The sequence below is a fragment of the Heteronotia binoei genome, chromosome 6, assembly GCF_032191835.1.
Source record: "Heteronotia binoei isolate CCM8104 ecotype False Entrance Well chromosome 6, APGP_CSIRO_Hbin_v1, whole genome shotgun sequence".
Taxonomy (NCBI): Eukaryota; Metazoa; Chordata; class Lepidosauria; order Squamata; family Gekkonidae; genus Heteronotia; species Heteronotia binoei.
This window is the reverse complement of record NC_083228.1, coordinates 111,305,867-111,319,309: the sequence shown is the minus strand read 5'-3', so window position 1 is coordinate 111,319,309 and position 13,443 is coordinate 111,305,867. Positions and strand designations below refer to the sequence as shown.

Below are 13,443 nucleotides of genomic sequence, written 5' to 3'. Positions count from 1 at the left end.
CTTTCAAAACTCCACAATTAATCTCTAAATCATATTGTCTGGATTCTATTAAGAGTACAAGTCTTCATAATAATGTCAAAGCCTTGATGGATTTAGGGAGATTTGTGGCAGCATACAAATTGCACAAAAAAAATTCCAAATATATATAATAACACAAAGTTTTCATATGAGCATGATTAGGAAATGTCTCTAAAGTTTTCTTCTATATGAACTGAGTATGTTTCTGATTTTCAGAACCAATTTATGTATCTGGCTAAATCCTGAACACATATATTCTGCTGTTCATTTGGACTTCACTTATCATTTTTCTGATAAAAAAATAAACTCTCCCATAAAGAGAGCTGAACATTCTGCTAAGTACATTGGTAATTTTTACAATCCATTTGGAAAGCACTTGGCTCATCAGTGAAACAACATTTTCGACAATATTCAGTTTATGATATACAAAATGAGGCAATATACAAGAAAAAAAGACACAATCAAATAGTTTATTATTCTCATGATGTCTTAAACCTACAAATGGTTGGGGGGTGGGGAAAGGCCATTACTGCATAAATAAACAGTAAGCTTAAATGTCAAGTAACAGAGAATGAGAGGTATGGCTCAGGGGAAGAGCCTCTATTGGGCATACAGAAGGTACCAGGTTCAATTCCCAGCACCTCAGCTAAAAAGACTGATACTAGATGATACAAAGATCCTAGAGAGCTGCTGCGATTCTATTCTGAGTTTTTTTAATGTTCTTTCCTAACTGTTCTGGTGGTGCTTGACTATTTTAATTTTCAATATGAAAACTGCTTTTTACTATATTCAAGTTTTAATGTTTTTTATTTAAATAATTGTATTTTATCATTGTAAATCACTTCAAGGAATCTGGATGAAAAGTGGTCACTTGATAGTTTTACTACTTTGATAACTTACTACAAGACTTGAGTCTGTATGTTTTTCTCAGCCTCTCAGCAGAGTTTGATTTACCACCAAACACCCTCTTTGGTTTTTAGAATCTGGCAGTATTTTTACATTAAAATCTAAACAAAGTACAGAATCAAAGATATAAAATAATGGTTCAAAAATATAACAGCCTTTGATTATTCTTGTAAAAACATTTCTACACTAGTGGAAAGAAAATTAGATTTGGTTTTTGTTTGTATTGAACAGTATGTTCTTCACTTAGCTTTTTACTATGGACTGTACAAATTTAATAACGGGGTGGCTGATCCGTTAAGCCAACAGAGAGCAGCTTGTACAGCAAGCTCAGATCCTTGCTGCTTGCCTCCTTTACAGTAAAAGCAAAGTAAAACTCCAGAACTCATTACCAGTTCAGGGGCTGCAGACTGTCAGCTCCCTTCTTAATCAATATTAATTTTACTGTCGGCCTGCCTTTCTAGACCTCAGCCAAGTTCCACCCCCCCCACACACACACACATCATTTCTTCTTAAAGGTACAGGCTCGTTTGAGACAAAGTCCATGGGTGCCCAATGGAAAACTACAGAAAGGGGTGAGGAATATTAAAATAAAGAAACATTGAAAGACCTAGAGTTCTTGCTTTAAAAGACCTAGAGTTCTTGCTGCCCAACTTCCAATTGTAGCAATGGAAAGTAAGTGAAACCTGAGTCAGTGGGTGTGATTTTGTTTGCAATGTAGGGGTGCCAACCTCCAGGTACAACAGCTCCAGATGACTGAGATCAGTTTGCCTGGAGAAAATGGCTACATTGGAAGGTGGACTCTATGGCATTATATTCCAATGAAGTCCCTCCCCTCCTCAAACCTTACCTTTCTTAGGCTCCACCCCCAAAATCTCCAAATATGTCCCAACCCAGATCTGGCAACCCTACTGCAATCAATCCATGACAATCCATGGAGAGTTTACTTTTATCTATTTACTTTTTTAAAGCAAGAACTCTAGGTATAAATATGGAGATTTCTGTTTGTTTATTTTGCTGTTCTGCTGTAATCAAGGATGTGTGTGTCATCCATTATATAATTAATTTCCTTCCAAATGTATTAGAAGAAGATGATATTGGATTTATGTCCTGCCCTCTGAATCTCAGAGTCTCACAATCTCCTTTATCTTCCTTCCCCATAACAGACACCCAGTGAGGTGGGTGGGGCTAAGAGAGCTCTCCCAGAAGCTGCCCTTTCAAGGACAACTCTGGGAGAGCTATGGCTGACCCAAAGCCATTCCAGCAGGTGCAAGTGAAGGAGAATCAAACCTGGTTCTCCCAATTAAGAGTCCGCACACTTAATCACTACACCAAACTGGCTACTGCACAAAGGATGCAGTCCTAAACACAATTACTAGTGAGTAACCCACCACACACACACACACTCAATCGGACATGTGAGTCACCATGTTTAGGACTGCAGTGCTAATCTTGCCCCTGCCCACTGCCCGAGAGACCACCCTTTCTATTTGGTTTTAAACATCCATGCTGTTGAAAAAGTCTGAAGTGGTTGAAATATTTCATACTGTGCTGTTATTTTGGTTGGTATTAACAAAAGCTATTGCACAGTTTTAGCTTTTGGATTTTTAAAAAATACAGTATTTTAAATATCTCTCAGGCACACATTGAAATGTGAACTATTTTCTGTGCAATCTTTCTGTTTCTTGGGGCTGATACCTGGCTTTTAAAGTTTTTCTGCTTTCTTTCATGCTGCTAAATGTCATGTGCATTTATGGTACAGGAATAATATTAGCTTTACTATAAGATGGTAGGCTTCTTTAAACAGTAAAACTGAATAGAGTAAAATAGATTGAGAAGCCTTACTGTCTAATTATCTGGTTTACATGTCTAAACAATTAGTTTAGGGTAGAGATTAAGGTGCTGGCCTTGGAACTTAAGTAATGAAGCTCATTGGGTGAATTTAGGCCAACCATCCTCTCTCAGCCTAACTTTTCAATCTTTTAAATATACAATTACATTACAACTTATTTTGGAATATGGATGTGTTTAGACATTTTTAGAAAATGTATAATAACCCACTAATCTGGCACTGACTTTTCACATATATAAATTAAAGTTAAATGGTCATAATAAAAAAGGAAACTAAAGTTGAAGCTTGTACAACAGAAGTTTGAAAGAAAATATTGTACCTTGATCTTGAATTCCAACTGGGAATTAATAGTGTACATCATTTCTGTCCTTTCCATCTTCCGAGCTCCTTCATTGCAGAGCCGAACCAACTGGGAAAGAAGACGTTTTAGTTATTTTTATCCAGAATTTCAAGCTTTATGTTGCTCTTTTCAATACAGATGATTTTCATAAATTCTTAATAAAAAAGGGGATTAAGGAACATATGCAAGCTTTTATTTTATTGGTAAAATTGTAAATTACCCTTTTCAATAAGTGAACCATCACGAGCAATGATGATTGCATTCATTCTGGAATACAAGGATATAACTGTGCACAGAACAACTTTTTTAAAAAATGAAATGCAACTATAAGGCTAAGAGTTACAAAGCAAGAGCAGCTCTTCAACTTCCTTCTCATGGTATTTTCCATGCAAACCTCTTCCATCCCCACACTGCTTATACCACTTCTGGGGAAAATTCAGCAAGAAAATGGCACATGGTGAAAGAGCTAGTAGCTCTACTTTTCCTTCACATGTCAGTTCTGAAATAAGTTTTATTTATTTCAGAGAGCCCATGTCATATAGTGGTTAACATGTTGGACCAGAATCTGGGAGGCATAAGTTCAAATTCAGACTTTGTCATGGAAACTTACTGGATGCTTCTGGGCCAAGATCTCTCACCTAACCAACCTCAAAGGATTGTTGTTTTGAGGATAAAAAGAAGGAAGGGAGAACAATGTTGTAAGCTGCTTTGTGTCCCAAGTGGAGCACAAAAAGATGTAAATATCTAAACCTAATCAATCAAACTGAACAACAACTTCCTTTCTTAAATTGTAGCTGGAGGCTGCGTTCTGTTCAGCAAGGAGGGCAGGGGGAAGAAGACTGGAAGGAAAAATAAATCACAGAAATACATTTAATGTATTTCCATCTCTGTTTTCAAATGCTTGAAAATGAAGCACTGGGAAAATAAGATGTATTTCTCTATTTTAGAGAAGAGACTGCATATGGCTCCTGTCACAAATAGTCTTGGGATGTGCATGTCTTTGTTCCACAACAAACTCATTCATCACTTTACACAGCTATGAAGAACTATGCATTACTTTATATTAACAATACTGAGATACCATTGTAACTGAGAAATTGTGTCTTGCCAAAGTGATATATGAAACAGCCTTATTAAAGTTTGCGGTTCTTTTGTCAAATATAAAAAAAATAGTGATAAGTTTATAGCTCTTTCCTTTTGTTCAGGGAAAAACTACAGGTCACCTTGACAAACATCCATCCCCAAAATCATTTGCTGAGGTATCATAATTAAGCAGAAAATCAGCAGTCAGAAAAAAAGAGCACCAATTCTCACAACCAATTTCTCTTGCAAATGTCTACCAGGCCAGTTTTTTCCCTCCTCTGATCAAACTTACTTCCATTTTTTATTCTCAGCTGGGGTGGAAGGGAACTGCTGAAAATGGCCTGAGAGAATGCATTTGTAGGGCTGCATCAGTAGCTGGAGGAAGACTTAAAATATTTTTTTCTGCCTACCTTTTCTCCACTGTAAATGCCCCTCTCACCACCCTATTAGTACTGCAAGACAGTCATGGAGTTGAGACCCCCATTTTGAGATGTAATGGACAGCTATGTCAGTAGTTGTTCAGAGATTAAATTGCAGATACTCTTTTGGTCACTTAATATGTGGATAGTTTGATAGAAAGACAAGCATACAACTGAAGGTGGTATTAGGACACTCCCCATAAATTCTGAGATTCATTTAAGTATATATAATTCCATTATGTTTGTTGGTTCTTTCATTTGTCTTTTGAAAATTCCTGCAACAGGTGATTTGGACAAGTACTGTAGATGACAAAATAAAATCCCACTCTTACTAAAATTATTGGAATCACTTGACTGCATTTCTGCCCAACTTAAGCATTTGTAATTTGCCTATAGGTTAAGAGACATCACAGATGCCTTCACAAGACTATTTAAATGCACTTGTGTCAAGTAACAAATCACATTTGCAATCACAAGCAAGTTTTCTTTTAGGTAAGTAAAGTAAAAAAAAAATGGATACAAAAAGCCCACAATTTGTTTTCAGTATCCCAAAAGCATTCACAGATTCAATAAAGGTTGGGGATTCCTGGTCTGCTCTAAAGGACAGTGGCTCTCCAGGGATTATGAGTAGGGATCTTTCCCATCTGCTTCTACCTGATCTTTTTAACTGGAGATGTTGAGGGTTGAACTTCAGATCTTCTGAATGCAGAGCAGATAATGTACTAATGAGCCACAGCCCCATTACAAACTAAGCCATGACATGACCCAATGGCACCTTTGAATCAATGATAAGCATCCAAACCTTTGTTTGGAATGTGCCATGTGGTTTAAAAATTGCCCTATATGAAGGCTTGAGAAGGGGGGGGGGGTGTCACAAATATCTTACTGCTTTTCTGGGAAAAGTTCACCCAGAGTTACTGAGACAGAAAGCAGAATGTTAGCAATATTTCCAGCAATTTTGTGTGTAGGAGGTATATTAAGCTATTTTCTTCCACTAGAAGCCAATGAATTCAGAACAAGTAATAAGGTATTTAGAGAAGATGAAGATAAAGATTTTATAAAAAGGCCCTAGGGATCTCTTTTGCCTGGGAACCACTTGGCAAACTGTTAGCAAGACACCAGAAGCATTTTTATGAGCCAGGATTAAAAGTCATACTTAGCAGTGATAATTTAGTGACATCCACACAGGGTAAAAGGAAGTACTTGTTAGAGGAAATGCCAAGGCTCCCCCCTTCTCTATTTTAGCCACTTTCTCAGTTTGAATCCTATACATACCAGTTAGCAGAACAGTATAATATTGCAACATCAGCATACAAAGCTGGCCAACAAATAATTAAGGGGGGGAGATTTAGCACTTTGGGTCTTTCACAGTTCTAGGAGTAAAACTGACATGATCTATGTATGAATAAGTAAAGAGCAGTCCAAAGTGTTTATGGCCTTAGGCGCTGTCTGAATTGAATGCAGAAAGAATGCATATTTCAAAAAGGATATCTATTCAACTGATAAGAATCACTTGCATTCATTTCTTTTTTCCTTTTTGGGGGGAGGAGGGGTTACGAAATTAGACATAATAACTATCTTCCTTAAGAAGGGGGTCGTTTCTCTTCTACATAATAAGCTTCCACAAAAAACAAGAAAGACAAACCATCTCGTCTTTTCTATATCAATATATATACTGGGAGAAAAGGGGTTTTCTTTCCACCAGACTTTTAGAATGGCCAGCAGCAGCACTTTCAATAAAAGACCAGCAAAGAAGTAAATACTTCCCTCCTCCCTGAGCAGCCTATAAAAGCCACAAGGACATGGCAATCGCAAATATTGGTTTAGCTAGTAAATGAAACTAAAACCTGTACACCTATATGGAACTTGGGAATGAAGCAGAGAAAATGAAGTTGATCCTACATTAGGTTCTCAGTTGGGCCTGTAGCATTTTTTGAATTTTGATAATGGGGAGTGACTGACATGAGAAACAGTTACAAAAGGGCCTCCCTCAGATATTGGAGCCAGTCACAAAATGGTGGGAGGTTGCAAGTTTCCATATTGTCCTAGGATGAAGGCAGCTGTTTCTGAATAGGAGATCCCAGTAGCCACAAAGTTAGTGCCTCCTGAATTTTTCTAAAGTACAGTCTACTCTATTGAAGTAGAAGACTCACTCTTAGCTTTGGGGAAGAAAAACTTTAAGAAACAAATGGATACCTGGTAACTTGTTGGTGGGCAGTATGGTACCATGCTGGGTATCACTGTTCTAGATTATACTTCATGTCCAAACTGCTCAGAATCAGAGTGGTTCCATGATGGAAGGACAAGTTAATTAATGTTAGTTTTCTGACATCATTCATTTCAATATTTAATTTGATTTAAAGAAAACTGAAGATAATGAAGCAGTTATTTGAGTTGGATTATTTAAAATTCTCTACAAGTCTCAAGGACAAATTTAGAGCACAAGCACAGCTGTAAGTGTGCTGGACAAGTAGTGCTGGACAAGAATTGGGTAGACTCCAGTTCAAATCTCTATTCAGCTGTGAAGTTCACTGGGTGACCTTGGAAAAGTCAATTTCTTGGATTGTAACCTACCTGACAGGAATATAGGAGAGGAGAGGAGAACCATGTATGCTCCTATAAGATAGGGATATATACTTGTTCTATTTCGGATGTTAACTTTAAACTACAGGAGGTTAACACTATTACCATGGGCAATCAACTGAGATAAAAATATCAAGCTTTTAAACTAGATTCAAGTGGGTAGTCATGTTGGTCTGAAGTAGCAGAACAAAGTTTGAGTCCAGTGGCACCTTTAAGAGCAATAAAGTTTTATTCAAGAAATGAGCTTCCATGTGCACACACACTTCTTCAGATACATTTCATTGTATGCACGGAAGTTCACACCTTGAATAAAACTTCGTTGGTCTTAAAGGTGCCACATGACTCAAGCTTTTAAATTATCTATACAGGCCTTCCATATTTAGACATCTAGGTTCAGCCAGAACATTCATTTCATAACTGCCAGGGTCAACTGTGCTCTACACCATCAAGAAATGTGGACATAAAACTGGTTATAGTGACTCACTTATTGCAACCAATATTCTAACTAAAAATAACAATGTTATGGATTCTTTGCAAGTATACCTGCCATTAAGTCAGATTTTTCCTTTCCAAGGGTGGCATGCATACTTTTTTCTCTTCTTCCATTTTATCCTTACTCCAACCATGTGAGGTAAATTCAGGTTGGTAGCCATGTTGGTCTGAAGTAATAAAACATGAAGTGTGCATCCATGCACACAAAAGCTTATACCCAGAATTAAACTATGTTGGACTTAAAGGTGCCACTGGACTCAAACTTTGTTCTATGTGAAGTAGGTAAAACTGAAAGAGACCAACAAGTAAAAAAAAAAAATGAGTGGAGCAGGGATTTGAACCCAGGGTTTCTCTAGTCCTAATCTAACACTAGTCTAACACTCTAAATACTCCATCAAACTGGTTTTCTTGACCCATATGTCTTTTTTGCATGACAATTAAAAGTCTAGATATAACTGCCTTATGCAGTACTAGTGGTTATACGAACACAGTTGTTCAGTGATGGTTACTTCTGACTACATACACACAGGTGCTGCAGGCTCATCATCAAAGGCATATGAACATTTTGGACAATGACAACCTCATTTTAAACAGAGGATCTAAACATACCTTGCTTACTTCTTTTAGAGCCCGTTTGCAAATTTCATATTTTGTTGAATCTTTAGCTGTCTTTTGGCATATTGTCTGAAACAAGAGATGCATACTTTTGTTGGTCATTGAACTGAAAGACCATGAATATAACATTTAGCATTACAAATATGAACACAGTGACCTCATAGATTTCAATAGATGAAGGTCTTAATGAACTGATTAGATAACTCTAGATGAAACAAACGATGCAACTGAAGGATCTCCTTTTTTCAGAAACACCACATAAGTTTTTTTTTTAAAGAGTCTGATCACTAAGTTGGGAGATGTAGAATACTTTTTTGTGAGTGTCCAAAATACTACAAAACCATTTTCTATTAAAATGTGTTTTACAGTCTGGTTGTAATAAAAGGGATCTTGATTTCTGAATTGTTGGCCCAGTGAAATAATCAAAATTCAGTACTGAAAATGAAAGTTCTTAATGAAATGAAACAGCTAGTACACTGAGTTCTGGAGAAAGAAGATCTAGTCTGTTTCCCAGAAAACTCATTGAGGGGTCCTAAGTTAATAACATTTAGGTTCAGTCTAGAGTCTTTCTTTATTAAATGGAAACAATAATCTACCAGTAAAAAGGACTTGGTGTCCAAAGGGCAAAGTCTGTAAAATGCTTCAGACGTGTACAGGTTATATGAAGGACAACCACAGTAACAAGAACAGCAGAGACCAGATTTACACTTGTCTCTTAGTTCCACAGACAATTAAAGATGCAGGAATCCTTCCCATAGCAAAAGGATCAGAGCACAATCCATACTTGGCTGGAACATGCCCCTAGTTTTCAGCTTATTTTTTCTCTTATAATATGGCATATTTGAAGCAACATTATATATTAAAAAGAAGGAATCAGCGTGCAATCTTTTTAAATAGCACCCTTTGTGGCCCCCCAGATTCTCATTCCAGGGGAGGAAACACTGTTTGGATCCAAACAGCTGTGAACAGAGCAGATGTTGCCAATAGAAATCTGCTAAAGAGGGAAAAAGCAGAAACCACATCATTCATTTCTCCCCTTTACATTGTACTCTCCTATGCTATATTCCACACCACTACTAAAGGTCTCCTGCCCCTCAAATATTCCTTTTCAGAGACACAGTGGGCTGAAGTGAAGGAGAATTAAAAAACATCAGTTCTGCAAACTTCACTATGTTTGTAATCCTTTGAATCTAAGACAGTAATTGCTTTTATAAAAGCTCGAACGTAGAGTGATCTGCAGTAATTTATTAGGGGAAAAGTGTATTAAGAAAGGCTACCTTAAGCTTAAATTAATAGGGATTAGATCCCATGGACCTGTTCTGATTATAGTGGCATTTTCCTCAGGCACAAGAATCCTTTTGCAGATCCAAGGGTCTTCTACCAGAGGAAATATTTGCCAACTTCCAGGTAGTCTGGAGATCTCCTGGAATTACAACTGATGTCCAGATTTCCCCTGGAGAAAATTGCTGCTTTGCATTATGAATGGAAATAATGTTGCTGATGCCACTTAATGCTCCATTATTAGTATTGTTAGAACAGAGATTTTTAAGGAATGTATTGTAACTATAATTTAACCTTTGTATGTTCTAGGAGTGTTGAAACGCACCCTCAGCCTGCTGTGCGGAGAGGAAGGGCTAGAAATAAAGTAAAATAAATAATGTCCTGCTGAGATCTATCCCCTCTGGCACAAGACCCTCCCTCCCCAGGTTCTACCTCCAAATTTCCAAGAATTTCCCAAGGCAGAGGTGGTAACCCTAGGAGGAAAACACTATCATTCACAGAAAAATCCAGTAGAATTCAACCCTACAATTTCTCAATTTAATATTAATTTCTCAAATTAATATGCCTCCAAATTATATAAATGAGAACTGAAGCTTCTAATTATAAACATGGAGAAACTGGAAACAATGGTAAACTAGGTGAAACTGATTTTAAAATGTGCTAACTAGAATGACTCTGACTATCTTAGTAGCTTATAGCAGTAATAACACCTGGGTAGCCCAGGCTAGCCTGATCTTGTCAGATCTCAGAAGCTAAGAAAGGTCAGCCTGGTTAGTTTTTGGATGGGAGACCACCAAGGAATATCAGGGTTACTATAGGGGGTGTTAAAGCTGCAGTACTGCAGTCCTAAGCTCTGCTCATGACCTGAGTTCAATCCCCGGCAGAAGCTGGGTTTTCAGGTAGCTGGCTTGAGGTTGACTCAGCCTTCCATTTTCTGAGGTCGGTAAAATGAGTACCCAGCTTGCTGGGGGGGGGGGGAAGTGTAGATGACTGGGGAAGGCAATGGCAAACCACCCCGTAAAAAGTCTGCCGTGAAAACGTTGTGAAAGCAACGTCACCCCAGAGTCGGAAATGACTAGTGCTTGCACAGGGGACCTTTCCTTTCCTCAGAGGGGAGCAGGCAATGGCAAATCACTTATGAACATATCTTGCCTTCAAATCCCTATGGGGTCACCTTAAATCAACTGTGACTTGATAACAAAAATGAATCAGTAATAATTAGCCTCTCTTCTCATTATGGCTCACCCTTACATTAGAATCATTCTAAGCCATAATCAAACATTGTTGAACAGCATCTGATGGGCAAAATACGACAGCCATGTGTGTAAAGTGTCATCAAGTCACAGCTGTCTTATGGCAACCCCAGCAAGGGGTTTTCAAGGCAATAGAGAAGCAGAGGTGCTTTGTCATTACATTCCCCTTCAGAGTCTTCCCTGGTGATCTCTCTTTCAAGCACTGACCCAGCTTCCAAGATCTGATGAGATTGGTCTATAAGCTTCCTTCCTGCCCATGTCAACCATACCATAGATAAAACAAAAAAAACACCACCAAATACATAAGAAAAAAACCCAAATCAGTGGGTAAAAATGCATGGGTAACAATGGCTGCAACTCCAAGGCTGCCCAAAACCCCATAGAGGGGTATAGTAAACCCAACCCTTCTAAATCAATGTGCACCATTTGAAGTACATGTGGATGTGCAACTGTCTCCCCCGCCCCCCCCCCAAAAAAAATCATCATTTCTCCTTAAGAAAAGAAGTCAATCCTACAGGTTTGTCCGACTCCAAAGAAAAGTGAAATGAAGTGGTAACAGCCAATGCAGATCAGTTTATAATACAGAATTCATATATATTTGACAACTATGTCAGTGTTTAAAACATGCTGTTCTTACATCCATCAGCAGTGGAAGTCGTGTAACCCTTTGCATGGGAAGGATCAAGAATGAAATCATAGGCAAGTTCCTGCATTCTTCTTGGGACTCAATCCGTGACAGAACTTCCTTGAAGGCTGGATTTATAGCTCTGATCAAAAACGAAACAATTAAAGTAGTTTTTCTAAGAGGTAACATTAGTTTAGAAATCAGTTATGAATCTGGGAAAGTAGGTTTATCATTGCAAGTACTCAAATTTCACAATACAATGCCACCATAATATAACCAGATTTGATCACATTTTCACCATGATAAATTGTCTATACTTTTAAATGCAGTAAAACTGCAGCCGTAGCTTCTCCTGACCTATTTCTCTACCAGGCTTCTTAATCATCCCCTTTTCCTGGTATGGGGCAAACTGAAGGAGTGGTAGGAGATGCAACAAGAGAAGTCCCATTAAAAACTTATGTGCATTTAAAAGATAACTGGTGCTCTTTTCAGAAGAGGAACTTGCAACTCTCTCTGTATTATCAAAGAGTTCAGGTTTTCACGGCTGGTAACATCATTGGGGTTTGTAGAATCTTTCAGGCTCAAGTGCCGTGTTCTACTGGAGAAAGTTTTTCTTCCAGACGTTTCGTTCTCTCTGTATTATTTTTTCCCCATCGATCACAATGAATAGCATTGAAAGTATCGCTTCATCAGATTTAAGTTCTCACTCTGCAGCCTCTGTAGCTACCTGATAGTTCAATTATTTTAGTTGCAGAATTCTGATGCTGTTGAAGGAGTTATGTTGGAATATACTTACAGTAGTTTCTGTAGTGTTCGCTGCTGATAGACTTCATTTGAGCAATATTTTACATAAGGATCAAAAGTTGATGAAGTATGCTTTTCCACAATATCACTGATATCTTCTATGAAGATGTTGTTCTGATGCCTTGTTTCAAGCTCTTTGAAGAATCTGATGAGAACAAATTCACAAAATATACTTCACTATAGTTTATTTTGTAAGAGGCTAAGGGGTCTAAATGATTTTATAACTCAACAATGGATAAGCAGCCAGGCAGATATATTTGAACCAACGATGGAATACCATGCAAGTGAAGAACTCTGACCTGCCTATTTATTCAAGCATTACACATGTACTCTTATTGTCAGTGAAAGTGGGGTTGATTATTTGTATTTGTGGAGAGAACATGATCAGGTTAAAGCCTAAAATATTGCATTAAAATAGTTTTATCAACATGTTTTCAGGACTACCTAACAAAGCGCCTAACTTGAATCAATAATAACCAAATACACAGTTTCTATGTGAAAACTAAACTAAAATGAGCTGAATCCAAAAGACGGGTTTGAACCAACAGAAACAGGTTTATTTTTGACAATTCTCTCACCCACTTTGTCCACTTTGCTGTTCCTGTGGATCCCTTTGTGAGGACACGATGCTGCCTCAGGATGCTCTCCCCCATTCATCACAATCCCAGTAGCAATGATCAAGCAGTTACAGTTTTAGCATGTTTGCAAATGGTCAATAAGGCTGAGCAGGGCCTTATGCAGGTGCCATTTCTTGTAACTCCTGTCTTATGACAAAGTTAGGAAGGCTCATGCTCTCCAGACTTTCTGCATACTGTGCAAAACTGAATTATTTAGGAGGGTCTTTTTTTTTTTTAAAGGTAGTAGAGATGTACTGTAATGAAAAGGTTCCAATAGATGCATTGGTAAAGGGGAAAAGACTGTAGACTATAATACTGTGTACTGTTTGTTGCTGTAAGTATGTTCCAACTAGGTAATTCTTATGCTGTTTAACGTGTCACTGTTAAATGCTTTTGCTTTGTTTCAGCATTGTTTCAGCTGTGTACCAGATTTCTGCTTGTTTTCAAATTTCTGCAATCCAAACTCTGTTGCCTTCTTTTTGGAGATATTTTTTACACCTACCTCGCTCCTCTTTCTGGAGCAATTCGCTTGTCTTTTAATGTAAAGAACTCTTATTA

At 37.8% G+C, this 13,443-nt stretch overlaps 1 protein-coding gene across 1 annotated transcript in view; it reads right to left on the bottom strand.

Moving 5' to 3' along the window:
• Nucleotides 1-13,443, bottom strand: part of ARHGEF26 (Rho guanine nucleotide exchange factor 26) — an 80,734-nt gene that overhangs the window by 27,936 nt on the left and 39,355 nt on the right. Inside the window, exons 7-10 of the mRNA XM_060242365.1 lie at nucleotides 12,261-12,413; nucleotides 11,477-11,606; nucleotides 8,300-8,374; nucleotides 3,093-3,182 (exon numbers count right to left, since the gene is read on the bottom strand). Of these exons, the coding sequence (XP_060098348.1) occupies nucleotides 3,093-3,182; nucleotides 8,300-8,374; nucleotides 11,477-11,606; nucleotides 12,261-12,413 (448 nt within the window). The remainder of the gene's footprint in view (nucleotides 1-3,092; nucleotides 3,183-8,299; nucleotides 8,375-11,476; nucleotides 11,607-12,260; nucleotides 12,414-13,443) is intronic.